The 26,444-nt window shown below is 36.2% G+C and overlaps 1 protein-coding gene across 11 annotated transcripts in view; it reads right to left on the reverse strand.

The window, feature by feature from the left end:
- Positions 1-26,444, reverse strand: part of THADA (THADA, armadillo repeat containing) — a 217,311-nt gene that overhangs the window by 115,449 nt on the left and 75,418 nt on the right. For 9 of the 11 annotated variants that reach the window (XR_002437166.1, XR_002437167.1, XM_021392511.1 and 6 more), the window contains 10 exons: positions 25,691-25,901; positions 24,157-24,292; positions 23,706-23,842; positions 23,210-23,368; positions 21,858-22,015; positions 16,869-16,978; positions 9,302-9,434; positions 6,583-6,696; positions 5,331-5,453; positions 4,594-4,685 (listed from right to left, as the gene is read on the reverse strand). Coding sequence is in view for 7 of the 11 variants with exons in the window: in XM_021392511.1 (XP_021248186.1) it covers positions 4,594-4,685; positions 5,331-5,453; positions 6,583-6,696; positions 9,302-9,434; positions 16,869-16,978; positions 21,858-22,015; positions 23,210-23,368; positions 23,706-23,842; positions 24,157-24,292; positions 25,691-25,901 (1,373 nt within the window). In the remaining 4 variants the exon portion in view is untranslated. Of the gene's footprint in view, positions 1-4,593; positions 4,686-5,330; positions 5,454-6,582; positions 6,697-9,301; positions 9,435-10,760; positions 10,838-16,868; positions 16,979-21,857; positions 22,016-23,209; positions 23,369-23,705; positions 23,843-24,156; positions 24,293-25,690; positions 25,902-26,444 lie in introns of those variants that run through there. The other 2 variants (XR_002437168.1, XR_002437169.1) reach the window with 2 other exon arrangements.

Consider the following 26,444-nt stretch of genomic DNA (forward strand, 5'->3'; position numbering starts at 1 on the left):
TTCACATCTACATAGTTTTCATCCACCTTATTGTAATTAGAAAGATAATTTCCTCTTTTTCAAGTGCTTGAAGTTATTAATAATCATCAACATTCACACACTGTTAGCAGAGACTCAGAGTACTTTGTAGATGGCAATAAATGTTCATTTCTTTTCAAATATATCTAACTCAGTATCAAGAACGTGGCAGCATTCATACTCATTTTCCTAACAGCATGAATATTTACTCAACATAAAATGCACATTTACAGCTTTCTCAGTATTTTACTGCATATGTATTTTCCCTTCACTGAAATCTAAATATGTAAGATTCTTTTTCCCCATAAAAAATGCAAATTATGTATACATCAGTTACTTTGCTTAAAATTCATGAGTTTGTGTTATACCATTTCAGCTTGGCTTACAACAGAGCTTTTTAATCAAAGCCTTGAAGCTTTTCTTTACTGGAACCTCCTCCACCCAGGTCAGAAGCCAAGGGAAACTCTCCCCCCTGCTTTTCCTTTTAATCTCAGCTTCTGAAGCCATTGGTTATTCTTTCTGAGGACTTTGCTACATTCTTATTCCAACTTCAGTTCTCAGATAAGCCAGGACAATTCCTTTTTATTGCTCCAAAGACTGAAGCATGTCATACCACAAACTGCAGATTTGACGCTATTTCTGATCATGCCCATCCTTGAAATAAATGAATAAAATAAAGCCAGAAATACTAGCTATTTGATAAGAAGAGTCTTGTCTAATAACAAGCACTAGCATCTTTAATTAGCACTGGACTACAGACCAAAAAGGCCTCTGATAGACATGTACACACATGTGTCTGTCTATATATATACATGTCAATTTTTTCTATGGAGACTTAGTCAGAGAGAACCCAGAAGAAATTTCTTGGGCTCTAACCTTCTTTTCACTAGAAAGAAAATGCTCAATCTGCATAGTTGCATGGATCACTGCGACGGGTCTTCACACAATTTCTTTTACTTGTAGGAGCTGCATGTAGTTGTTATTTTTCAAGTACTCATTTTCCAATTCATTATTTCTTTACTTATGCTAAAATTGAAAAGACATCAATATTTAATGACAACAGGATATGACTGCATCTCCTGTATCACATGATGTAGAGCAGTCCCTTCAAATTTCCAGTGAACCATTAAGAGTGAAGTTTGGCATCAGCACAGAATTCTGCTCAAGAAATCCATCTTCTTCACTGCCCCAGTTTTGCGCTCCCAGCTGCGCCAATACAGCTGTTGATGCAAACACATGCAGGAGACCCTCAGCACTGCCCCACCGCCCATGAAACCAGCACAACCAACAAGCAGAAATCATGGTATGTAGTTGAAAATTTCTTTAACCCGTCTCCTCTAAACTAGCATAGGACTGCCTTGTCCTCAGACTCTTCTGGCTGACCTCCCTAGCACCCATTCGGTGATCAGAAAGCCCAGCTTAGCGTGCCTTTTCCTACACCTGCTCTCCAGTAGCGACAACCATTGCAGATGCCACTTAAATTCCTGCCAGCAAACATAGAACTCCCCTCTCTGTCAGTGAGATGGGGGACTCTTTCACATTGTTTTCCATTGCAAATGGTCAAAATGACACCAGACATTTTTGAGAGGAAAGGGAAAGGAAAGGAAAAGAAAATGAAAAGAGATGATCATTCTTTCACACAAGCTTGGAAAAACAAACTAAACCAGCTTACTGATCAGGCACTGGTTATAGTTCACTAAATCCAGTGCTTCAGAACCAATCCATCAAATAACGGACAGACAACACGCTATTACTACGTAAACATCCTGGCTGCACAGCAATTATAACATACAAAATTAACATAAATAGGGAATGGAATATGACATCAGAAAAGCAAACGTGGCAGAAGGTATGATAGGCCTGTAACTTTTGTATAAAGGATGTATGTGAAATTCTTAGTGGACGTGGAACAAAAAATAAAAAAAATATAAAAACAAGTCATAACACAAAGTATAGCAATGTTGCACAGAATTAGAATGAAGTTGCCAGGATTTTTCTGACAAAGCTTTCTTGCTGGAAGTCTATACAAATGCCATCCCCCTCCCCAGATGTATCAGTTTCATAACAACTCCTCTTGAGAAAATTACCAGAAAATCAATCCTTCTTTTGACAGAACAGCCCAGCAGTAAGGTAGCTCCCTGCTGACACAGCACAGACAGATTTAAACCCCTAATCTAAAATCAAGCAGGCAAACTGGAAACCTATGCAAGGACCTGATGGCTGCTTCAGAGCTTTAGTCTCTGTCTACAGACAAGCTTCCCCTTCATGTTAACAGAATATCCTGTCAGCAATACGGCAAGCACCTCGCAAACAGATGCCTTTCACACAAGCTCTTGTAGATGCAAGTTGCTGAAATAATAGTTCTTTTGAAGTAAACTGCCAGATTTAAAATGACAAAAAAAATCAATTTAATGTACGAATCTTGTTTTGGCTAAACACTAAACAAAACAAGATTAAAGCTCCCAAAGAAAAGCACCCAAGTGCAGTTGCATGCCAGAGATGTGGCTGAGCAGCTGTGCAGCAGCGGTGACACCTGCTGGTACTGACAGACAAACCTCTACCTGTATGCATGCTAGCTTCAATCTGCGGGCTGGTGTAAGAGGAAAAAGCATTACAAACAAAATAGCCAAACAACCTCTGCATCATTTTCCTTCTAAACTAATACCTCAAGAAAGATAAGAGTCATCACTACGTTGTATGACCTGAGATTGCCTCTTGCTTTCATACCTCTTGACTCTCATTGACCTATTTTTAGAAGTGTTTTCCCATTCTTTGTTTTGTGGTATTGACCAGTACATAAGGGAAATAGTAGAGCTGACTACAATGTTTAATGAAAAAGTGCAAAATGAAAGGAGGAAGAGAAAGAACCAGCCCAGCTTTAACAGCTTTTGCTCAAGCTGATTACAAACAAATTACTGTAAACAAGAAGCTTCTGAGAAGCAAGCTGACAGAGCCAGTTATATTAAAAAAAACAACTAACAACATTGTTTTTAATGACTTCATATACAGACATTAACTTTCACTTATTTGGTATTTTCCCAACTCAAATGCATTACCTTCTGCAACTTCACAAACAGAAATCTCAGATTACACATCTCACCACACTGTCTATATTTGAAAAGTCAGTCTGCCCTCACACTGCAGAGGTTAGTGGTTAAGTTTTTCACCGGGACACAAGTTTATAAAAGTTGAGGTTCCTATAATTGTCAGTGAGTGCTCAATACAGACATAAAAAAAAATGTTTTGTTACAAAAACGAAGTGAAAAAGCAAAAAAATAAGAAACATTTTTTATTACTCTACTTGACTTTCAGGAGGCATGGGACTGAATTCCAGATTTAGATGAGAAGAGATTTGGACATAAGACAAAGTGGAGTTTGTTTCAGGCAGTACCACAGATGACACTTGTAAGATAACTTTGTCCCAAAAGTCATTTCAAGGGAAATCTCCCTGCAATGTCATCCCCATATTTTTTCCTCACATTCATATACCTGGAATTAATTAGGTATTTCAAAGAGCTAAAATAGCACCACCACAAAGATTACTATCATCCCAGGACATTTAGCTTCTCATAATGGGCATGATAACTACATTAGCTACATAGATCATTGTATAACGAATAGAAATGAACGGAAAACTTCAAAGGTAATTCATGACATTTCTCTCCTCTCAGAAATCTCATATCTTGCCCATTATTTGAAAATCCAGTAGGCATTTCTGAAACAGTTACCACAATAACCATAGTGTGACTATCCAGGAGTATTTTTTAATAAGTTAATTGTCTGTGGTTATTTTTGCATTCCTCCTAGAGCAGGAGCATGAGCTGCGGAGTATGGACACGCTTCATCTGTGGCAGAAGCTAAAGAAAGGTGCTAAAGGACAAAGAAAACATGGGTGTGGGAAAATGCCCACTTACAAAAGCAGGCTCCTTCTTTTCTGCTTGTGGACTAACAGGAGCTAAGAGAAATGGAAATGCACACAACCGGGGAGTTTTAGAGTAAAAGGAGAACTGGGTTTACGTAAGACACAGTGGAGGATCTGGAGGCCAACAACAGAGGAGAAGAGTAGAATGCCTTGTAAAAGAAGCAGCTTTGCAAGTTCTCATTTTTAGACCTTATGAGGAAAGAGACATGAAGGAGGGACAGGGTGCTCCAGAGTAAAGTGGCTAAAGGTAAAAATCTCAAATTAGTAGCCATGAGATTATTTCCAGGCCTGCTTTAGAGATAAGGGAAGGCACAAGTGACCATTGTTCCCTTCATCTCTCTCTTTCTTGCTGTCAAGAACCATAGGCCCCATTTTTGACCTCAAGACACCGGACATTTGGAAGAGCCACGGGTACTCACACCTGAGCAACATTCTCTTTTAGCAAAATCACATGAGTGCAAATTTACTCCCAGTGCTCAATAGCAGATATTTTTGGCCTTAGAACTTATTTCTTGGCAGTACAGTTTAAGCAAACCTAGATGTTTTTTTAACATCATGATGCAAATATATCCATAAAGCAAGCAACATTTTTGAATTGTTTTTGGCTAAGATCATGTTCTGCAAACTTAATATTGGTACCAAGTGAAGCTTACCTATTTTTTTTGGAATTTTCATCTTTCCCTCTTTTAACTCCAAAAATTCTTGTAATTAGAGCACTAAAAAGAAGCGTAGATGAATTTCTTACCTAAGACAAAAAGAACATGCAGTTTTAAAAAATCCCTTTGAATTGTACTAGTATTTTTTTTTAAATAAAACCACTAATGTACAGTTGGAAAAAAAACAGCAGAGTGAAGGACAGTACATGCCTACTGCTCAGAGGCCAACAAAGAGGAACAATTTTCCTCCTTATCAAGATGGCGCTAACAGGAAATAAGATTGTGGACATGTACGTTGTTAACGTAGGGGTTGCATCTAGATTTCTACTGGATAAAAGGACTCCCCCTTACTCACAGCAGACTGTACAATGCTCTGCTATTTGAGAATCTCTTATTAAAATGCAAAGTAACAGCAAGAATGAATAAAAATACACACCCTATTAGCTAAACCTACTGACTCAGAATTTAACAGCCAGGTATATTCTTACGTCTAAGGTAATCTTTGTCCCCACTTTTTGTGAATATCAGCACTTCACATTGAAGTAAAAAAGAAAATGAAACCTAAAACATAGAACTATGTCTTTTTTGTAGGTCTACAGTATTATTTATCAAACCTATATCATGTAACATTCTAGCAATGGAGGTACTGTCATTTACAAACATTACCAAACCTTCATGGAAAAGCACCACTATGTATATACAGTTACATTTGAGAAGCAAAATTACTAACTTACTGCCCAGATAGGTGACATAAAACCTAGAATTGCTGCTTGTATTCCATCTGCAACATAAGGCATGATGTTTTCGCCTAAGCGTGTATCCCTGAACAGTGCCCGTAGGATATTTAAAGCATGAACCTGTGGAGGTAAGAGAAATAAAGGAAAACAATATAAATTCAACAAACAATGTCTTAAATCAAATGTATGTTTATTATCCCAATGAACATAGCAAATGTGAAACAAAAATAACCCACGTGCAGATTTAAAGCATTTCATTTCAATATTAAATATAAGAACACTGCTGTTTAACTAACAGAGCAGAATGCTACAGAAGGAAACGCCGATAAGAACAATTATGGTTTAAAAATATATTTGTCTAATAAATACTGTCCAGGCATCGTGAAAGAAGGCCAGGTTTCTTTATTCCTTAGCTTACCATGGCTGAAAAAATAACTTTCTAAGTTTGGAATCATCTTTTTCCAATATTCTTGACATTCAGTAGATAGCGTGAGAAAAAATAAGCTACAACTCACAGGAGGACAGTATTAAGCTAAAATTGACAGCCAGGCTTTCTTCACCATATGGAGCATTTTGTGATATTTCTCTACCCTGGGGAAGGTGGTAAGCTTCAGAGACTTTGACAAAGCTACATAAATTTATGCCAGCAGATCTGGCAGAGATATTAGAATATTGTTAATCTTTGCATTTTAAGTGCAAACCATAGTTTTTTGATAATACATTTAAGTATTTGATAACTGCCCTTGAAGATAAAGATGTTGACTTTACAATTTTTACGCATTCCAAAAGAATATATTTAAATTTCAGAAGTTAGTAATTCTGCTTAAAATCACTTTTCATAGAGTATTTTACCGCATACAATATGGCTTATGCAACTCATTTATTTACTCTGAAAGTAACAAGAAAAAAAAGCTTGTTCGTTTATTTGCTTGTGAAAGTCTACTTATCTGCTTGTTCACAAATACACTACAGGCAGTAAACAGATCATATAAATTCACAATAAATATCATCATACCTGTTGTACTAGAAAAAAATTATGAAATTATGTTCAATCCACTTTTTAGTATCTCACGCATTTGTAAATTCCAGAGACTCCATAACATCTGTACATCAGAAGCTTTTAGAATCTAGCCACAGACACTAAAATCTAACTATTATTAAAAGAACACACCATTTCCTTAACTGTTCGAAGTAACGTAAACATTGTTTTGACATATGATTTGCCTTCTGATGAGATACTGCATTTTACCTGTGGAATTACACTTGGAGGTTCACTCAAAGGTGCTGCCAAGGATATTAATTCTTTGACTGTCGTTTTCAGCAAATCCGTTTTGCCCTTCTTTGGTTCTGAAGCCAACAAAGCCTACAGAAAAGTTGAAAAAAAGTCTGGTATTTCCAGCCATTTTTGTTTACGACTAGCTCTGCTTCAGGTTTTACATTCACCATACCACAGCCTAACTTCTGAACATATAGAAGGACTAAATAAAAATTTGGAAAAGTAATTTTCAATTTAAACTCTCTTTATTTAGTTCATAGCCTCCTTAGCAGTTGATGTTTCAGTAAGAAAACCACTTCTGCAGTACACCTCTGACTGTAGAAGTTTCTTCACATGTAACAGATAAAAACATAAGGTTTCACACACACACAGAATAGGAGTATCTAGTTTTGCAAAAGTATCTGCCATATTATACATGTTTACATTTACTGTTATGAACAATTTTATAGTTCAATAACATACATAATTATGGTGAAATGGCCAGGCCAAAGGATAAAATAAGCAGCACATTTTAAAAAGGAGAAAGTAGATAATACCATCTCCAGATAGTAGCAGTTTAATGGGCATCAATACATCCGGCAGAGATGAACATACTCTAATTTAGTCCTCCAGTTCCGGACTGGAATTCAACTGGTCTTTCTCTCTATCCTAGCAGCTTCTGTTGAATTTGCCTGACTTAGCACAAATGGATAACCATAAATCACTTATTTCTAATAAAAACGATTATCCATTTGTGTTTTGGGGCCCAGAGCCTGTTCAGCGCCAACTAAAATATTTAACAGTCCATTACAGTGCATAAAAACAACCACACAGAAAAACTTCAAGCCAAATGAAGTACAGAGGTGAGGCATATACCAAGAAGTGGTCACTGTCATTTTATCAGTAGGTTTGTATCACTACCTAATGGAAGAAACAGAGAAGCAAGAAAAAAATAGTACTTGTAAAGTATAAAGCAGACAAGAATGAACTGAAGACCAAGATTCCATAACCTGAGGACACTGAGGTTAGGCTGTAACTAGCATTTTCCCACCATTTCCTCACCCCTTAATTGGTGTTGCACCTTTGTGCTATTAGGTAGTCATATTTCTACTTTTAATGGGTCATTTAAAATGTTCATAACCTTAAAAATTACATATTATTAAAACAGATGTGTTCTACTAAAGCAAGAATAAATGTCACAGGAAGCAGATGGCAAAGAGACCACAGTAAGTCTTGATTTTATGCATTAATAAAATAACCTTATTACAGTACTGTCAGAATATGCATTACTATTTATATTTTTATTACCTAAATGCAATGATTTATTTAAGGCTTAATTCCTTTTTACTGAGTACTACAGGAACATTCAGAACTACCACCAACGAACACCACCAGCTTTCTTTATAATAAAATTTTTGTTCGGAAATAGATTATTTCAGACTAATCCAAATGTTAATTTCAAACCTCCTCATTAATTGACTAGATTAACTTTGTACTTTTCCAGAGCTGTCAGAACAGAAGCATCTGATCTGTTTATCCAAATAACTACAGCGCAGTATAAGCTCTGCCATATGGGCTTGGCAATGTAGGCCAACTGCAGACTACACAAATGTTTTCTGCAGTGGGATACTGTTGCGTCCACCTAGTCCTTATATTACACACGCTGTTACTTTCTGCATGAAAAATTGATTCAAACATGCTTTTCTTTCACATTCTCTCTCAGCTTGCTACTGCCCACTGGATTAAAACTCCATGGTGTGAAATGAGGAAACCAGCCGACATGAAGTCACCAAATTCATTTTGCAGACAACTTACAGATATAAAAGGGAAAGATCTTTCACTGCTGAATTTTAGAAGGCAACACACCACTAAATCCAATGCCCTACTTCAGATCTCATCTATGCAATGTGCGCACATCTAGCAAAGCCAGGAGTAGGCTGTGACTGACAGAAGAGAGGTCAGACAGAAGCAGGCTGCCTCAAGTTTCTCAGGGTGAACTCAGAGTGGAAAACAAGCAAGATGGATTACTCTGGCAGTGAGAGCTTGCTCCCAGCAGTTCCTCACATTCTTGGAACAAGCCTGAGACCATGCTCTAGTGAACGGAGCAAGTTACAAATCACATAGTTATCTTGGACCTCTATCTTAGAAAACTGCCTGAAAAGTAAAATCATGATGGTTAACTTAGAGGAAAACAATCACGTCTGTTTTAAGGAAGTAAGGGAATGGAAACAGTTAAGTGTTGAGACTTCAGCATTACACCAGCTAGCTCTGACTGACATTACTTCACCACTGTTGAGGACTCTTCTAGTTTCCTATAGTATTTTCTAGGCCACCATTTTACAATTCTGTGATTGTTTATTCATATTCTATCACCCTTCCACTGCACATGAATAAAAGGACAAATTTTCATGGTAACAAAGCTTTACTTAATCTGTGAATTAGTTTATGAATTTACAGGGATTATCACAGTGGCTAAACTGAGCCTACAGCACAGTCTTTGGAAATGCTATCTGAATCAATATTAAGCCAAAAATCTGTGCCATCTCAAGAGTATACAGAATTGCAAAGCTAAACAGCATCAAACATGGTTTAATTACATTTGGCTTCTTCGTTGTGTAAAGGCTACCAAAGCTTGCAGAAAAAAAAAAAAAGCATTCACTGGAAAGAACCTTTAAAATAAAATTAAAAGATCAGGTATAATATTTCTTGATACCTGTATGTAGAATGGAATTCCTGCACTACGTCTGGTTGCACATAATGTAGATGAAGGATCGCAAGATTTGATTTCTTCTAAAACACAGCTTAGCCACTGCTCTGGCATCTTGTGCAGACTCTCACTGTTGCATCTACAACAAACAAAACACATAAAACAAACAAATAAGACACTAGAACAGTGTGAAAGAACGCCATTAGTGACCTTAAGGCATAGCTGTTACCATATTTGAACATCTTCAAGCATACACTCAGAACTGTTAAGAAATGAGACAAACGTAACACGGAATTCTAGATTTTTCCAATGCTAGTACAAATTATATTAACCTTTCTTGTTAAGTGACGCAAGGAAAAGATATTTCACTGAACTCAGTCAGATATTTCAAGGACTCGGTCATTGAGCACTTCAACTTTTCTCTTCTGCCAAGACCTATTATCTTATTCTGGAGAAGAAAACAATGACACATACACATCAGATAGAACGTAGGCAGAGACATTTCAACATTTAGTACCTTTATTGTCACATGTGTGACCCTTACACTAAGTCGTATATACAATTATATTTATAACCACACAAATAAGACTGAATCCCCTCACGATAAGTATGTATTACACAAATACCCTTGCAACCTTCCGAGCAGAAAAAGGAATAGAAAACAGGACATACTGTTCTGTTTAAAATACAAAGACAAACTTTTTGTAAAGCACCTAAATTACTCTCCTGTCATGCAACACTTCTCTTCTGCAGTTACAAAACTACACGTTGCCTGAAAGCAAAGGACTTCCAAGGACAAGGAAAACTCAAGTCTATCTCAGTTCCTGGTTCTGCCCAATTTAATGACATGTAATACATTCAGCTTGAAAGACAAGCTCATTAATCTCACGTCAATGTTCCGAAAGGATCATTCATAGTTACATAAATTAATGGGACCTTGTTATTAAAAAATTATCACGCTACTTAGCCACATGATTCAGAACAGATAATAAAAATTAATCACCGAGGGCAATAGAACTGCAATTATCTCAACCACGTAGGACTTGCCTAAAAATATAAGCAGTAATTAAATTCATGATCAAGCAGCATGAACTTACAGGAAGGTCACAATCAAGTTTTCTACCTAGATGGCTGTGATAAAAAACAGAAAGTAAAGCTTAGAATGCGGCAGGTACTAATGTAAAAACCAAAATTTAATGTAAGATCTAGATCTTCCAATCTTCTACCTCCTTTACCTGCATCTTATTACGCTTTTCTTTCGTCACTGCAAAAGTTTAGGTAGGCTAAAAACTTGATACAGGACAGTAAATCAGGCTTTAATCTGTAGTGAAACCTTCCTTTCCTTTTTACAAAATAAACACAAAATTAATAATGCTGAAAACAGGTCATAGACAGTGCCAGATAGCTCAGCAGAAGCCACTGCTTTTTGGTAATTTCCTTAAGATTTTCATCACACATTTCTTACATTGCTGACAGGCCTTCTCTCCATTTTCTAACAACAGCATCTCTTCAAAACATTTGCCAGCATGTGAATTATTAGTCCTGAAAGCAAGAGAAACATGGCTTGACATGGGTTATGTTACCCAGCACAAGAGCATAAGAAGGTTCCCTGCTTTCCCAAGCCTGTGACAGAAGCAATCAAACGAATGCCTTCACCTGTACAACTAACGATCATTTTTCTTTTCTTTTACTTTACTGCTTACAATTAGCTTCCCTCGGCTACTTTAAGCTCATGCTCTTTCCTCAGCTTTTGCATACACAAACAGGATGCAATTCTAGGGTTGAGACCAAACAAAACTCCTAGTGAGCTGCTCCGTGGGTCTCTGCAGCTAGACTGTACTTTACAGTTCTCTTCATTCAAGTCAGCACTTCCCACAAAACCTACTGCTTCCAGTTACTGCAGCTGGTGCTACCTCCCTAGTTAAGCAGAATTTGAATGTTAGATTAGTCACGCAAAGAACAGCACTAATCTCCCTTCAGTATGTTATCTTAGTATTAAAACAAACACCCTGTGATACATATTCACATCTGCTATGCTGCAGAAGAACACAGAATAAAGCATAATGGAAATATTTAAAAGTCACTATGTAGCATACAAAATATTTTATAGTTAAGAAAACTGAGGGGCTTTTCCCCTTTCACTGCAGCATAAAGGGGAAAAAACACACTGAAATCCAATAAACTTCAGACTCCCCTAAGCTGTATTGCTTTGATCTCGCCACAAGTAATCCTACCTTGTTCAGTAACTCACAAAAGCCCAATTTTTAAAAAAATGTACATTTTTTATTTTAATGTGAAAGTGTTATTGTTTTAAAGGTAAAAACATTAGAGACTATTGACTTTGCAACGGAGGAGACTACTCCCTTGAATTTGGCAGCTATGTCTCCTTACGGTCTGGCAAGAAGAATATTGACTCAAGAAGCAGGTGGCCTGAAGTTTTAAGAATAATGAAGCTTTACAATGTAAAAATGGTAGTCACAAGCTCAAATGTCATTTTCAAGAACAATTAATTTTTTTTCTTTTGACCAGATCAAGCAAATGATATTGCTAATTAAAATATTACACTGTAACTTGATATGTACATTACTTAAGATATAGCGCAGAAAAGTATTTTTCCACAAAATTCAGTCTGCCTTTCTTCCGGTTATAACAATTTCATACAGGCCCAGAACAGTTTCTGCGGTCAGTTTCAATGAGGACAAAAAGCCTGGCAATTCAAAGTTAAAGCTAAAACCCTCTCTCTATTTTCTCCTATCCAAAATTAATGGTGTGTTAAGAACAAAGGGTCAATCTCGGATTTGGCTTTCCTGGATGCTGGTGGTTTGTGGCATAAACTTCACATAAGGACCAGCATTTTCTACAAGGGTATATCCAGAATTCAGGGTTTCCAATCACTGTAAACTATCCCTGTCTGGGGAAAAGGGAGTTTTCTTTCAACATTTTTCTCTCTTAACAGAGCTGTACTCTTTTCCCATATATGTAATATAAAGCCAGTCTCCATAATGCCCTTCTCAGACAAACAAAGATACAAGAATCTAAGCTTCAGAAACACAACTGTGTAAGCTACCCCAGAGAAAGTCTGCCTGTAAGAATGGCTCCTCTAAAGCAATGAAGTCCTTCCACTTGCATCCTCCTTTTCAAAGCACCTGCTTTAAATGAAATAAAATTTTCTAAGTGATACAGCTGCTCAGATAAAGCTGCAGTTTTGAGGTTTCTCTAGCACTAATTCCACTAACAGAAACTTGGGTGACCTCAAAAGTCTCAGAGATACAATATCATTTCCATAATCTCTCTCTGCCACCAAGCTCAAAGGAAAAGAAACGGGGAAAAAATATGAACAGAGTTAAACATTAAAATATCTTTGAGCTGAGCAGTGCCCTGATATTATACACTGCATTTCATTACATGCTGTACTTTCACGGCACTACAGGCATCACAACAGACAAGAAAAGGTTTTTTTCCCCTGACAAAACTCCAGGGATTTCTGAGCAACAATCCTTCATTTCAGACTATTTCCTTCATATCTCTGTTTACACTTTTGCTAAGAAGTTAGCAATAATTCTACTTCGTCTCACTAGAAAGTCCATGAATTACTTTTCAGTTTTTCAAGAAGTCATCCCAGCAGCCTGGAGGGAGCTGGGAAGGTAAAGAGTTACAGTCACTTCATAGCAACAAAATGAGTCAGAACCTGAGCTTAAAGCAGAGAATTTGGAATCTACTCCAGGTACCAGGAGTACCAAGCATCAGCAACTGACTGGATGCAGATGAAAATTTCCACTGATACTGGATTAAACATTCGTAAAATGAAAGCAAGATTCTTCTTCTGTATTGTCTACTACAACACTATATGAAACACCCTTCACTTGTTGCATAAGACATAAAAAATTTTGACCACTGAGTTCGGTTTAAAGAAATGGAGCTTAAAAATGATCAAAACACATTATTCTTCAATAAACATATTGCGTTGTACAACATCTCTGTTCCCACACCATCCCTTGCATTCTGTAACTTCAGTGAAGAGAAGCATTATAGCCACAGCTATGTAGCACTACAATTTTGAGATTCCCATGAAATCTTTATATTCTACTCGATCTCTCAGAAAAAGTACACTAATTAAAATAAATGCAAAACAAACACCATTTATACTAAATAAGTGGTTGGGGTTTTCACATGGGTTCTGAGAGACTCCAGTTTAAAGCAGATGTCAAAAGTCTTCCAGGGTAGTTTCCCTACCTACCAGTTTACTGAACCAAATGATCACTGGTAACTTCTCAGGGCCTACGACAGGAAAATATTCTCAAAAAAGGACTCTGCTTATTTCACCAACGTGAATGTTACTTATTTTGTAATTGTACAGTCTTCTGAAGGTGCAGACACAGACAATATCAAGCAGGCAAAACAAAGGGAGCATCCACCAATAGAAGGACTATGAACAGGGAAGAGGAAGAATGGTAACTGACGTATTTTGAACAGATTCAACAATTTATATCCAAATGAACGTCCAATTCATTGGTCAAATTTGACCAATGAGATCATATTTCATCAGGTTCATAAGAAATCTCTGTGGAGGGAAGATTTTTCTCTGACCACTAACCCAGACAGGTCTGAATACCATTGCTCTGCCTAGAGACTCTATTGTTGGTTTTAGGGACTATAGAGGGAAAGATGGAAATATTCCAGAACATTGTTTTAAGCAAATGTTTGGCAATTGAAATAAAGCACCACATTTATCTACAGTCTTTCCTAAAAGCACAGGAGAGAAACTTACCTGTATTTGTGCTACATTTTTCACTGGGTCCTAGTGAAAGAATAATTACAAAGTGTCAAGGAGGTTTCTATAAGTCTGTAGTTCAACTCCATTACGTGAAGTATCATGTTTACACTGTATATGACTACAAGCTGCCCTAGAAAAAGGTTCCCTCATCCAGTATTCACAGATGCAAATTCTGGTACCTACACTTCAAGACTCTCTGTCAGCTATGTAGAGAGGTAAGCCAGTTCATATTTACCTGCAGAATGGACCCTCACAGCTCCAAAAGGATAAATGGAAAGACTTCAGTACACTCAGCAGACCTACAACAAGACTGCATTCACTGCAGGACTTGACTCACCCATGTCAGAGAAGAGGCTGCAACCCAAATCCCCTGTGTCCCAGGAGTACCAAACTAAGAATTACTAGCTATTCCAAAATGAGTCGTCGTCTTTATTTTAAACACAAATATTAGCCTTGATATTCCTGGCATTTCCTGGTATTTCCTGGCTTGTATCTATTTAATTGAAACAAATACATTTCCAAAAAGCTGCTATCTCCTTCTTGTGAGCTGGATTTTTCCAAAGCAATACACGCTCTGTTCAAAATACCAAAACTTTTATAATGCTAAGTAGCATGCATCATCAAAAGACTCCTGTTAATTCAAAAGAGGAAAATTACTTAAATCACAAACTTTTTTTTTTCTTTTTGATGATACATGTATACTGTCTTAATAACTGACAGAGAAACAGAGTTCTCTTAAGCTTTATTTGTTTGATTGATTGTTTTGGGTGGATTTTTTTGTATGACAAACGTCCAGCCTCTCTTCAGCCCAACAGAAAGAATAAATCCTTTGAAACAAAAGTAGATCGTAAAACATAAACAGGTAATTTTTAAAACAACACATTTATATCCACATCCAACACATCTATTAATAACATCTTTCAATACGCAGCAGTTGTTTCTATGCAATCCGCGCTGTAACAGCCTACTTTATTTGGAATGCTACATTCATTTAATAAACATTCAAAAAAAAATGCTGCCTGACACGAAAATACCAGTTATTGGCAGAATGCATTTCTGTTTGTCACTGTGTATCTTCAGAGAAGAGCAGTTTCTTAACTTGTTAATATTTTCTTACCTGAACTTACCTCTATCTTAGGAAAAAAAATAAAATAAAAAAAAATTTCACATACATAACCAAGCTTAACTAATGCTACAGAAGTCTTAAATTATATCTGAAGTCTGGTAGATAAACACTGAAAAGAAGGAAGTTATTCTGCTGCTGAAGTGGGAGGGTTGCTTCCCCCACCCCCCAACCCCAATCAGCATCAGATTCAGGTTGAATGAAACACCAGCCAGAAATACACACCAAACAGCAGAACAACACTTTGTAATAGAATTGGAAAATGAAACCTATAAAATGTCTGTTCTGTACTCTACTCAAAACAGATTCACTAACTGATGTGACAATACAGTCATTTCTCTAGGAAACTGACTAGATAAATGGAAACACCTCAACTGTTGTCCATTTTTCCTGTCACCATCTTGGCAAATTTTTTCCTCACTCACTGCAGGAGCTGCTCTCTCCATATTCACAGCACCAACAATGGAAAATACCTAAACCAGCAGCAAAGTTAACAGGAAATAGCAAACAAGGGTGCCACTGGGTGATGACATCAAATACTTCTTTTTCTGTAACAGCACTACTAGCTAATCAGCCACTCCACCAACATGTCCATACCAGAGTCCAACCGCTCATTTCTGCTCAGGAAAGTGTCTTAGACACAGAGTGAAGCTGGCCAGCCGGCTGTTCTGGTGGGTGTCAAAAACATTGTTTCCCATCCACAGGCTTATTTTTAACTTCAAAATAACACAACAAATAAAAACAACACAGCACACACACACCTTGCTACTGTCTTCTCTTTCTTCCTCAACTTCAAAGAAAAAAAAAACAACTAAATAAATGGAGCCGCGGCTCTAACTGGCTGACTTGGTGAAAAAGGGGAACACCAGTTACTTCATGTGGCTTTGATATTAAAATACATCCACTTCAAATTGAAAATTTTACCAATCTTTTCAAAAACTACATTAAAAAACAAGCAAACAAACCCATACAATCATTAGAGGTTTTGATTTCCCTTCTGAAAAAATGGATATAAATATTATATATCACAAAGAAATGTTACTAACACTTACACATATTCTAATAGAGGGAAAATAGGTAACACTTAATGGAAGTTCCAGCACTTTTGCCTAGATCTCAGGTCAGTTCTGCTCATTTTGTTCTTCTAGGAAAGTATAAAGTTACAAGGGGAACTAAAAAAAAATAAAAGATTGCATATCACATCTTGTGATGCACTGCCAGATAGTCTTCCAAATGTCAGAAAACACAACTCATCCAATGACAAGTAATAAAAGTTTCCAGGAAAGCATCTTGGCTGAAAACAAAATGTCTGGCATTCATTTTCATTAAGGGCTTAGGAAGGAGGAGCTGGAGGAAGGAATTCTACGCTCCTACTTTCCCCGAGAGCTTTTCAGAGTCGTCCTGCAAAATAACACTCCAGAAATTTAAAAAAAAAAAAAAAAAAAAAGCAAAAGCACAAAATGTCTGCATATTCTTCCAGTGCTGAAGCACTATTCCTAACTATAAGTAATATTGTCCAAAGATGTCATGTAACTAAAGTCATAATCGTACCTATACCAAACTCAAACAAAATCCACGTGATACAAATGATCTTCTTGAACAGTCAGCTTCAGAGTGGATGACACAGTTTGGTAAAATTATTATATTAACAACCTAATAAGCTGCACATCTTTTACCTCGAAAGTGTTTCTGTAAGTTGCACAAAGCCAGCGTATGCCAATTCAAATGCACCCCTGTGCCTCGACTGCATCAGATGATGTTTAAAGTAGTCTCCAATATTTTTAACCTTAAAAAAACAACAATAATGAAGTTACTTGGAATTATAAATAGGCAGTTCATTTACATACGCAAGATATCACATTTAAGAGCAGAAATTCTTGCCCTGGTTGAACAGACCACTGGCAGAAATAAAAAGCACTTAAAGAACAACAAACACTACATTCAGTTCTTCAGGTTAAGGGTATAGTGTCATGTCCTTAGAAGATCACCAAAAAAATAAAGGACATAAAATTAGTTGTTTGTCCGAGAGGAGCACATTTCTCCAGAGGAAACAAATTCAGAATCCTTGTTGGCCATCACTCTTAGCCTGAAATCCCAAAGAAAATATCTAACATCATAACAGTGGAAACTATGAAATCTATCTATGAAATCTATTTTCATATCTATGAAAATTTATCAGAAAAGAAATTCAGATTTCTAAAGAATTGTATCAAGGGAAAATGAGTCTATCTTAGTGAGCTATTCCGAAGGTGTCACAATTCTGCAAGAATGTCTATGACTACTAGAAACAATTTTAAAACAAGAAAAGACATTGTATATATGGAGTAATGAGAGCTACATTTGAAAATCTGAAAAACCAAAACGCTACAATTGAACTTTCACTGATAATTACTTTCTACATCCCTATCAAGATAACAAGCTTCTAATACTGTTCAGAAGCTTCCAGTGCCACGCAATCTCATTGTACACAAAATGAGATGCTTTTTTATTTCAGAATAATGAGAATCATTAACTTTTATGGTATAATTCAAACTTCCAATATCATGCGTTTAAAACAGTAACATATTCCATTCCACTATGCAAAATTTTCTTCAGGCACATTTTGTAAGCTCTTCAAAACACAGTTCTTCAAAACTTTCATATAAAACCAAGCATGAAATCATATCAAGTTTCTTATAAAATTCTTATTCTATCATCTATAAGCTAAAATACTTCAATAGTCTGACAAGTAATTAAGATGTCAAAGGAGCTAATGTCGCATGTAGCTACAGTTTTCCAACCATTAATTCATTTATCCAAACAATGAAAGTGCAATAGTTTAAAAAAAAAAAAACTGGAGATCAAATGTACTACTTCCTGCAGCTAAATCCAGCCTAAGATAAACAATAATTGGAAATATCTACAGGGTTTCAGCTCTCAAGCCCCAGATTAGGAGTAAGGGCCCTTTTTTCAGAAGCAACTGACCCACAGGCAGACCAATTCTCCAGCTGTATAAACAAAACCAAACCGAGAAAACCATACACATGCAAATCAAATCACTTTCCTGCTCCACCACCACCCTTAATTATTTTTGGTATGGTATGGGATTTTTTTTTTTGTCACATAACTTTCAACTTACTACTTATATTTCTGAGCTTTTTGCAACAGCCACGATGACCAGAAGATTATATTAAACTGAACTCTGGTATATTCACTTTCATTTATACACTAGAGTTTGAAGAAAAAAACTGCCATGACTCTTCTTTCAAAAAACGACAGAAGAACTTGCCTCAGGATCCATGCTAACTATGTATCCCAAACTTAGAGCATCCATGAGCATGGCATTCTTACTTCTCGAGGATTGAATACCATTCAGCTTCCTTGCATCATACAACCAGTTCTTCAAATGTCAGAATGGAGAATAAATCAAGGAATTGTTTTTCTCTACATCATCATGAAGACTCACAGCAACTGTAAGAAAAAGTGACCCCACCTACTTGATTTACACAGGAAAGAACACTCCAAGATAAAATGCTCAGATATGGAGTGGAAAGCAAATACCTTCAATATGTTAGATCATCTTGGCTAAATATCAAGAGTATGACAGGTTAGTCTAACTAACGTAAGAACTGACAATTTACAGGGCCAAACTTGCCATTGAGACCAAAAGTCTCCATCTTCAAGACATATATTCAGTACAGGAGATTCTGAAAGAGCTTTGGAATAGTTAGGACATTTGTACCTTGTTTTCCTGGTGATTAGATGCCACCAAGTCATCCTACACTCTAGAGAGAACTTTTCCAAAATATTAGAAGATGGCTGGTACCAAACTCTACATAAGACACTTTACATTAAGAATTGGGGAGAAGATGACTTTTACTTTGTTAAAAAGCAAACACACAAATCTGTTCCTTATCAGACCAAACTCCAAAGTAGCAACTGGAGTCAGACTTGCACTAGCACAAATACGGAAGAATACAGAGGTCTGTCATTATGGAAAGTCTTCTGCATACCTGAAGGTTCCAGCACAAGACCCAGACAAGCTCTCAGACTGTCAGGGTTAACACAAAGCAGAACCCCTGGAAGTGGGACAGCACCAAGTCTTTATTTCTGCTGTCTGTTTCTGTTCACTTTGGCACATGGTTCTGGCAAGCTTATCTCCCATAATCATCTTAAAACCTTACATCTGAGATAAATAGGAGTTTGAGGAAGAACTTAAAACACCAGGCTTAGAGCACTGTCTCATGATGGTCATGAGACAACATCAACAGAGTGTTTGTTAGGTATCATTTTGATCACTTGGTTGCTACTAGAACAACACCTCCATGAAAGGCCATTTGCATGATTATCCTACCAGGCAGAGCTTTGGATCTGGCATATCCAGGTTTTCTTGGTCAGATGAAGAATGCAAGATATTGAAAATATTTGAATGGAGAGATGCTACCAGACATACAAGGGATCTCCTGTATCTACTTTTAAAAACAAAGCAGTCGTCACGACATGGGCTAGACATTAATAACTGCCAATTTACATTCAGAATTTTGCAACTGCTTTCTACATGCATCTCTACAGAGGGCAGATGAAGACGTTCTGAAGAGTCAGCGCACACTGTGACATTCAAACACCATGCAAACCCAATCTGTAACTCAAAAGATAAGGGAGGTGCAACTGTGATATTGTCCCAACATCTAGTAGGAAAAATAAGTATCAAACAAGTGCTGATTGTCTATCGACTTTTCCTACATGGGTACACGTCACAACAGACAACATTTAACTGCTAGAAAGAGTAATGAAGAAATAAAGCCACAATCAGTTGGCAAACATTGTTATCTACCAAGAAGCACAGTTCTTTTGTGACATTTCTTAATGTGGACTGAAAGACATTCTCTTTTCATTTGCTTGCTCAAATGGAAAAAATAAAAGAGAACATGCAAATTCAACACTTACTACAAAACTTAGGATGAATAAATTGCAACAGTAACATCGATCCCATAAGGTATAACTTCACACAGTTACCAACCTAAACGAGGAGAAAGATGCAATACTAGGAAGGGAGGCTTTGCAACAGATTTTTCTCAGCATTTACTTAGCCCTGATTCAAGGCAATAAGATTCAAAGCTTCTCCTGACTTTCACAGCTCTGTAATCTTAAATCCCTAGGATCTTACAGAACAAAGAAAATGAGGGACAACTGCAAAAGAAAGGTTTATCTGTATAAGATACCAAAATCCAACTCTATTATTTCTCAACACTGAAAAAAATGTTTTGTGGAAGTTTAAATCCACAGAAGTTCTGGTACTGGCATTTTTAGTAATTTATGATTAAATATTCTTTTTGTACAATAAGATACAGCCACTTACAAAAAGTGCAGTGAAAATGGCTATAACTTTCCCTATAATGTTTGTTTTACATAGTCAAACTGTATTTCCTTACCAACCTGAGAAAAATTTCAAACTAATTTCCTATCAAATAATCTGTTCTTCAGATTAGAACATAGATGTTGTTTTACAGGAAGATGTCAGAAGCACAGGGAATCTAACGAGGCATCTATATCAAAAGAAGATATGTTTCTGCTAATGTCTGCTTTCTAAATAAAAATGGAAATACTACAGTAAGAGCTGACTCATGCTAAAATACCAATTCCTGTTTGACTTGGAGCAGATTAAGGAACAAAGAAGTAGAAACACATTATCTGCTCTTATCCACCCTCCAGTCCTCTACAGCAATACAAGTGCAGCTGTAAACCAGCTAGAAAATAAGGAGACTAGAGACAATGGAAAAATAAAGATACTAACATTACTTCCATGGCACTACAACATGAGAAAATGTAAGAAATCAGACCTGCAATTATACTGTTATTTAAGACAGAAACTCAGAACACCTAATGAAAAACTTCACTTTCTGTTGGAAAGTAAAGAAGTTAAAAAGTAGTATGTGTTGCATATTTCAATCTTCCAGGTAGATCGGTTTTGTCAAAATCATAAGGAAATGAAAAGCCCATCAATTAAAAACAGAAATTTAATAAAGACAAAATATTTCCCAAAATAAATGCCTGTGGTAGTCCAATTTCTTGTAAATACTGCACTCAACATTCTACAAGAGATCCAGATGGCCTATTAACATTTCTGATCTCTAAAATCAAAAACATTGGAGGAAAAAGAGAGTCACATTAAATTATCCATAATTCAAACATCCTATGCAGGACAAGGCTATGACTAGTCAGCACATTTCTCCTTCAGAATTTTTGATTATGAAGTTCAATTAATGAGCTTTATGAAAATACCAACATCGACAGTTCAAAATGAAATAAAAAACTATTTAAAAATGAAACTAGTTTATAAGATTTCTAACAATTCTAAGTCTAAAATACAATTCACATATATCCATGTGTATATATATAAATTGGTTTTGATGAAAATAATATGCATCCTATAAATAACCTAACAATGAGTATTTCTTCAGTTTGTCTGCTGCATATAACTCCACTTAATTATTACTACTTTAAATACCATGCCTCCTGAATACCATTTTATCAAAAATACATTATTAACCACATGCACAGCAATAAAAACATTTTTTCATATTTTATATAGGTTTATTTAAAAGGAAAACTTTCCTGAAAATTGTCTGTTTTTCCCCACTCAGGTTGTGAAGATTTTTTTTTTTTAATGAAAAGTATTTCCCTACCTGTTCTCCAGTAATCAACCCATCTGAAGGTTCAGATGCAGTCTGTGTAGGTAAAAGTTTACACAGTGTCCCTAACAGCAGAGATACTTCCTTCATGCTTCTCCAGCAACACACGAGTACCATTTGAGCTGTGACATCACATATCTGACTTTCTTTACCTTAAAAATAAAAATCAAGAAATAAAACAGTTTAACTCCAAGTTCTCTGGCACAAGCTCGTAATTTAGAATTAATTTGGCTTGATCTTCTTACAAAATATAATTCACTATGAAACAATTCAAAACTAGGTAGTACGAAAGATAATTTAGTTCTGTTGACCCCAATTCAATTCTTGAAATATTTTACCATACTTAATTCTGTTTGGAAATGGGAGCAGTATACAACTTTACTACTATTTTAAAGAGTGGAGGTCTTTTGGTCAACATCAGCATTCCACTGCATATTGAACTATACAAACATCAACAACTTTGTAGCTAGGCTCCAGTGAATTCCCATACCAATCATCAATCCATCACTCATTATATGTTATTTGTGGGTTTTTTTCCCTTTATTTTTTTTAAACTCAGATGCCCCCATACTCCTATACCATACACATTTTAATGCAGCAGCGTCATCTAGTGGACGTTATGTGAGTCCAATGTAATTTACAGGCATTTTCATGAAACAAAACATATGGCCCAAACAAAAACTGTTTTATATCCAGGAAAATATGTGAGGAAACTAAGTTCAACTATTTGTTTCTAAGACTTAAAAACCTTGCATAAACTATTACATTTAAAATGTGCAGATATTCTGTAAATACATGCTGGCATACAATAAATATACTAAAGTTTGAAATTGAGCCATAGAGTGATAGAAAAATTTCACAGCTGCTATTCCCTAAAACAGACAAATATTATCTAACGTTTTATCACTGGAATCCTTCAAACTGAAGCTTCTGCTTATGTAATCCCATGCAACAAGTTTTACCACATGAATATATTCCCCACTAGTCTTGTGTACACTGGAGAGCGAAATCACACTAACACCTTTCAACAAGCAATGTGTTAAAGCATTTATTGACAGAAAAGGTGTTAAAGATTACCTGGCCAGTGAAGTTTGGGCAAGAGAATCTAGGCCAATATCAAAACAACTCATTTTCACATGTACTCTAAGAGAGATTAACCACAATCTCCCTGAAACATAGTGAATTAGTCTTTAAAACCATGCCCATGAATAACTACCTTCTGACAGATTTACTGGAGGAGTGAAACATTATATGGAGCAAATAACTTCCAACTTTGATCACCCACGTAAAATGTCTGCTCTATAAAGAATAACTTGATTTAATTATTAATACAGTGTTCAATTTACCTCTCATTTCTGTGCAAATATTTTCCATTGGCTTGTGGTCAGCCAGCTTTTCAGACTCTATTTTGCAGTGTTCTTTCAAAATTTTTGCTTGCAAAAAATAATCGTTTGTGTCCTGCGGCTGTATCTCATTCAGAATCATCTGCAGGCGATCCGCAGCTTCTACACATTAAATAAGAATATTTAAGTTGCTTTTTTTTTTTTTTTTTTTTTTTTTGGACTTCCAGTTCTTCATGCAAAAGTAATTAATTTTAACTAAGTAAAAAAAGAAGGCCGTTAGCAGTAAAATTTAAAACTACAGTGACTATGAAGACCAAGGAAGAAAGAAAATCAGACTGCACAGTCAACTTAAAGGAATGGCTTAAGATTAAGACAAAAAATAGAAACTGAAAGGGACTGGTGTTAGGAGTACTTTTCTGAATTGCAATAAGAAATAAAGAGAACTTCAGGAGCTTCAGATTGCACAGAATTCGTTTCGTTTGTTTGCTTATTTGTTTACCTGAATCAATATCCATTGGAATAAGACCCTCTGGTGATGAGCTCTGCACCACTGGTGATACTACAGCAGAGAGTTCGTATGACATCAGAATGAGCCTTGCCACTATTTGCTTCCATTCAGTTATGAACATCAAGTTTCTGTTAAAAGAAAAAAAAAAAAAGGCAAGCAACATTCCAAGGATAAAAATAATTTTACATTTAAAGGAAAAAAAAAAAGACATTATAAGCACATCTACAACTGTATTTGTGAAAGACTTGGAGTTTTTAATACTTACAAAGAAATATGCAACATCCAAAGTCAAAGAGAGGCAAAGTCAGTAAGAGTGCTAAAAGCCACAGGTACTGGAATTCATTACAGATAATATCGCACACTTTTATGTTCCAGTGAGCAGCTTTCCACTGTGCTTAATTAAGGAGTTACAACTTACTATTTTGCAGTATGCTTTACTTACTTAAGAGGTAATTGCTGCAAAGCTCCGTTTATACAATGTACTCTCCCATACATTGGGAATGATGCTGCTGCTTGAAGTAGAGACTTTTTAGCTTGAAATATTTCTTCTTCAACATTCACCAACAAAAGCTTGATAACTAAATTTTTTAAAAATTACAGATGTAAATTTGACATACAAATACACACTGTATTTTCTGAGAAACAAACCTGCTTAGAAGAAACAGGAAGAAAACCTGATTATAAAACAGTTCAATGGAAAATGCAGAGAAATTTCTTTGTTTACACTCCTCACTCTTCTGACCATTCAAATAGTGCTTATTGTTAGGTTTCAGTTACCTAAACACCAGCAATACGTTATATTCTATTTAGCCTGTCCAAATCAAACGGCAGCAGTGAAAAGCACAGCCACAACCCTGCACTCAGAGACAATTCCACAGCTCATGCTGAAGTCAAGAGAGGTAACCTACCACATACTGAAAGTCAGACTCTGCCCTTAGAAGCAGCTTAAAACAACAAACAGTTCAACAGAATATTAAATATCAGAAGCTTCCTGTTAAATATTTGAGTCTTTAATTAGCCACTGAAGAAGCTGCCCAGTTTGCAAGGGTACTTGTGCCAATTCTATTTACATTTATACCACATAGCATCAGTGTCAGAATCAGAATGAATTACAGATCCAAATAATGAACTACAGATCACTAACAGGAGATACCCTGTAACAATGAGACATGAGATTACCCATAAATTTACTTCATTTGAAGCAATCGTACCCATGTCTCAAAAACCACAGTTTCACTGCATATGAAGAAAATACTAACAGTTCTATATAAAGTCTTACTAGAAAAGAAGCCACTGAGAGGATAAAAAAAGTAGTGAGCTTACTAAAAATTACGTTCGGTGCTCTATCACAAACAATAGAGCTTTCAGATTTTTAATTTTATTGCAAACTACTCAATCTGGAATTCATTCATTTAATTAATTTGCCAGATCTGACAGATCTAGAGCTTTGCAGCTTTCATAAAGAGGCACCAAACCAAAGAAAAGTATTCCACACATGAAGAAAACAGCAACAAAACAATGTATACACAGGACTGCAAACCTCTGGGAACAATGGTTCTGAGTGAGCAGAGGTCCAAGTGGCAGCATTGCAAATGTCAAGTATTTAAACATGATACAGACAAACCACAGCTGCCTTTGCTCCGGGTGAGTGAGCTTTTAGAGGAACAGGAGTTCCTTTTTGAGCACTTTATGTAACCAGCTTCATCAAAGGAGTGGACCTCAATGTCACTTTCCCTTTGACCAGAACAATAATGAAATTCACCTTCTGAGCACATGTGAAAGCTTCAGCACAAACAAGACTTGATTAAGATCTTCATAAGTGATTGTCTACTGAAACAGCAGTATTAAATCAACTTCAAATCCTATTAGAAATAAAATCTCCTACTCACTATGCCTCCTATAGAATGCCTTGAAGAAAAGCAGTAAGGTTTCAAATAAATACAAAAACTACTGGTGATAATTTCCCTAAGATTTACCTGCTAAAGTGTTCTTCTCCACTGTACCTACTGATGCGTCTTCATTCATCTGGGGGTTATGCTTAATCCATTTTCCTAAACAAATATGCTGCAGATCTTTATGATATACTAAGAAGTTCAACAGATAGGAAGCAGTGACACAATCGTAGGGCTTGGTACTTGTGCTAAGATCCATTGCTGCTCGGAATAACAGATCTAGACTTTCAGAATCCTGAAAGAAACGATATTGCTCATTTTATTGAGCTCCCATATTGATTTAATTAAGCTAGTTAGCACCCTGAAAACCTGAGAACATGCTTTTCAACAAGTCTGCAGGTACACATTTTTTTAGCAAACACTTATATTGTACACCGATTGCCTTGCAGTCAAAACACGATCTGTGTATCTATTTAGCAAAGATACAATCACATACACATTGAAGACAGGAACGCTCATGTATAAAGCAGCATTCAAACACAATATACATCACAGGAAGATGGTTTTGATTTCAAAATAGTGTGCTTTGCTAACAGTCATCACAGAGAAGCACGGGTTACCGGGAAGCAGTGTTTGCTCACCTGTACTTTTGAATTTGAGAGTGTTTATAAAACAATCGGAAAAAAAAACAGTATCAAGTGCAAAATCTGAGAGAAATCAAAGACAATCAGAAAATGAAATCTGAGACCAAATCAAAGAGGAACAGAAGCACAGGGCTGAATTTCGTAAAACTCATGAGTAACAAAGTCAAAATGCTTCAATAATTTACAAGGGACAT

This window comes from Numida meleagris, chromosome 3, assembly GCF_002078875.1.
Source record: "Numida meleagris isolate 19003 breed g44 Domestic line chromosome 3, NumMel1.0, whole genome shotgun sequence".
Classification (NCBI taxonomy): Eukaryota; Metazoa; Chordata; class Aves; order Galliformes; family Numididae; genus Numida; species Numida meleagris.